The 3,499-nt window shown below is 41.9% G+C and overlaps 1 protein-coding gene across 1 annotated transcript; it reads right to left on the bottom strand.

Moving 5' to 3' along the window:
* Window positions 1–447: 447 nt before the first annotated feature.
* LOC117701707 (COMM domain-containing protein 10-like) lies at window positions 448–1,286 on the bottom strand. Its single transcript, XM_076706287.1, is given in 3 exon segments — window positions 448–967; window positions 1,154–1,207; window positions 1,209–1,286. Coding segments are annotated over 3 exon segments (498 nt in total). The 3' UTR covers window positions 448–601.
* Window positions 1,287–3,499: the final 2,213 nt, after the last annotated feature.

Below are 3,499 nucleotides of genomic sequence, written 5' to 3'. Positions count from 1 at the left end.
AGTTGTCATTCATGATCTGAAACACTGAGACATGCACTGTTATTAATTTGCAGAGGTATATGTAAACCTAGATGATTTTTAAGTCATTAAACTCAGAAACATTAAGGGGGAGTCAAGAGGAGGCACAGTGGGATTAATTTATAGCACTACTGGCACCATGTTAGATTTCTTTCCTGCAGTAAAACTTAAGCAAAATAAAGTTGTAGGACACGTGCCAAGACATATGATGGCCTGTGGCTGCTTCCCTAATTAATTACTGTAATGGGTAAGGTTCCATATTCTGCTAAAGCATTCATCATACCTTCTGCCTGCAGATCTTCATTGATCCCTGAAAGCAATCTGACAGGAAAACCAGTATGGCATTCATTCTTTACTTTTTTCAAACAGTTTTCTCAATAACTGCTCTTAGCTCATGTGAGGAGAGAAGGTACAGTAGAAACCCAGTGTGTTCTCCCTTCACTGGTATTTGTCTAAGAAGCAATAAACTGTATTATCTGTAGGAATAAAGTCACCGAGTCCTCTAGAAAATACACTTGGGCAGTCTCTCTTTAATGCGAGTGAGGTGGCCGGAATGTGACAGTGAAGCCAGTCTTCAAGAACATCATGTGAGGGAATCCAGCTGAGCTTGTATGGTCTCCAGCTTGTTGTAGAAATCGAACAACTCCTTGGGATTGAATTCCATTAGAACCTTCTCCATGTTCTTCGAGTCTTCCTTGCTCACTTCCAGTTGCAGCAGGGCCTGAGGAGACTGCAGCTTTGCTTGAGCTGAGTGAGCCATTTGCAGGTTAAGCTGCCATCCCACTGTCTCTAGCTTGTGAGGGCCCAGGATCCTCTGCCTGAACTTCTCAACCGTTTCTTGACCCATAGCCGACCAAGCACTGGCAAATGCTTCTGCTTTGTCTTGTGTAAGATGAATAGTCTCTAGTTGCTGCTGCAGTGCCGCTGGCTTCACGTTGTGATACACTGCCTGTTCCAAAACAAATGATATTGTCTCCAGAACCAGGTGAAGCTCTTGTTTCTCTAGAGAGAATGCAGCCTGAAGTTTTTTTTCTTCTTCTTCTTCTTCTTCTTCTTCTTCTTCTTCTTCTTCTTCTTCTTCTTCTTCTTCTTCTTCTTCTTCTTCTTCTTCTTCTTCTGTGAAACTGCTCTCGGCCTTCAGGTGGAGCTTTTGAAGAATGTGGCTGACAAGTCATGGGAATCTTCCCGTTGTCTATCGCATTTATCAGCTGCACAGCTTTCTTCATGCTGGGGCTCTCGGGCAGGATCAGCACCACGGACACCGCCATCCTTGAAGCTCCCTTGCCCACCCGACAGTCAGCTGTGCCTGATTTTGCATCTTTAGAGTCTAACATTTGGAGGTCCCACCGAAATTCGCTCTCTCAGACCCCACAGCTCCAGGGACCAGAGGTCTATTCACTCAAGCAGGTTTGTGTGCTGTCTGTCTGTTCTTTTTATCTTTGAAGTGTCTAAGCCCATGGGAGGGGTGACCATCTGTGTAGCCTGGTTTCTGTGCCCATGGCAGGGGCAAGAACTGGGCAAGCCACAGAGGGCAGGACCCTGGTATAGGGTCAGGACCCTGAGATAGGGTTAGGTTATGAGTTCTGAGAGGGAATTCATGGGTAGTGAAAGCAGCGGGACAGATGTGTCGGCACACTGCAGGCCATACTTCTCTGGGGGATGCCCTGGAGTTGGATTGTACGGGAGACAGGGTCACGAATGACCCTTCTCTGTCTAAATGTGGTCTTTGGCCACCACTACCTGGGGCGGTGTTTGTAGCACTCTCATGGCAGTGTGTCCGTGTCTAATTCTGTTTGTGTTGTTCATTGCTGGTGGTGTTAGAAATCTGTTAAATTTGATTCAATGTAGGCTGACCAAGTTGTCTGAATCTATTAAATTAGGTACAGTGTAGGCTAGCCAAGTCATCTGGTTATTGGAGTTTTCCACTGGCAGTTTTTCCATATCTTGATTGTATAACCTGGTTTCTGTGCCTGTGGCAGGGTTAAAAACTGTTTGTATAACCTAGTTTGTGTGCCCGTGACAGAAGTGAGTTGTCTGTTTTGTTTTTCTCTGTTTTCTTGGTGAACTGTCTGTGTGTTGGTTGTCATTCTTTGTGTTCTTGGACTTTGACTGACATTAGTTTGGACTGAATTGACTGTGTTAAACATTCTAATTTTAAAAAAAAAGTTAAAAAGAGGTAACATGGATGCCAGCACTGGCAGAGCTGGAAGGTGGAGGCCAAAGGAACCGCACACTTGGGGCGGCGGCTGAAGGCAGCACTGAGTTCCCGTGTAGATCCATGACCTGACAGGGTGCAGAGCTGCGCTCTTCCTTGGGTGACCAGGGTCTGTGCCAAGCCCAGTGCTCATAGGCAGGTGCTCGCAGGGCCACAGATTGACCTGCCCTGTGCTGAGGCGGTGGAGGAGCTGTTGAAGCTTGCACAGTGCCTGCGGGGGAAGGGCAGTTCTGGGCTGCCCATGCCTACAACCTACAGTTGCAATTTTCACAAACTCAGATGCCTAGATGTCAGCGTAAAACTGCAATCCATAATGGTCAGAACAGTATGTCTCAATTAGGTCTATGTAACCCTTCCACAACACAAAATAAAAATCTTAAAATAGCATTTATAAATATTATAGCAGTCCTTAAAGAAGAAATTAAGAAATCTATGAAAACAAAAATAAAGAATAGAAGAAAATGAATAAAACAGTTTAAGAGTTGAAAGTGGAAAAAGAATCAAAAAATATTCAAACTGAATAAAATCTCAAAACAAAAAAATTAGGAACTCCAATGAGAATCTCAGAGACAAACCTAACAGCAGATTAAAAAATCTCATGTGAAGACATAACAGAAAAAAATGGAAACCTTGGTCAAAGAAAATGTTAAACTCAAAAGTAACAACAACAACAATAGTAATAGTAATAATAATAATAATAATAATAATAATAATAATAATAATAATAATAAAATTTCTGACACAAACCATTCATGAAATCTTTGACACTAAGAATAATAGGGATAGAGGACAGAGAAGAAACCTAAGACAAAGGTACAGAAAATATTTTCAATGAATGTGTAGAAGAAAAAAATCCAAAACTAAAGAAGGAGATGCCTATAAATGTACGATAAGCATACAGAACACCAAGTATACTGAATCAGCAATGTCCCTTTGGCACATAATCACCAAAACAATGAATGTGCAGAACAAAGAATATTATAAGCAACAAAGGAAAATGATCAAGTAACATATAAAAATAGACATATTAAATTTACACCTGAATGCTCAGTGGATACTGTAAAAGCCAGAAGGGCATTGGCAGATGTGCAGCAGAATCTAGGCACCACAGATGCCAGCACAGACTATACCCAACAAAACTTCAATCACAATAGAGGGAAAAAATAACGTGTGCTGTAAACCAGATAAAACCAATCTAAGAAAGATATATTTTCAAATACAGCCAAAGAAAGCTATGCTGACTTAATTTTTGACAAACGAGGTAAA

This window comes from Arvicanthis niloticus, unplaced genomic scaffold (genome assembly GCF_011762505.2).
Source record: "Arvicanthis niloticus isolate mArvNil1 unplaced genomic scaffold, mArvNil1.pat.X pat_scaffold_208_arrow_ctg1, whole genome shotgun sequence".
In the NCBI taxonomy this organism is placed as follows: Eukaryota; Metazoa; Chordata; class Mammalia; order Rodentia; family Muridae; genus Arvicanthis; species Arvicanthis niloticus.
This window is presented reverse-complemented; position numbering and strand designations above follow the sequence as displayed.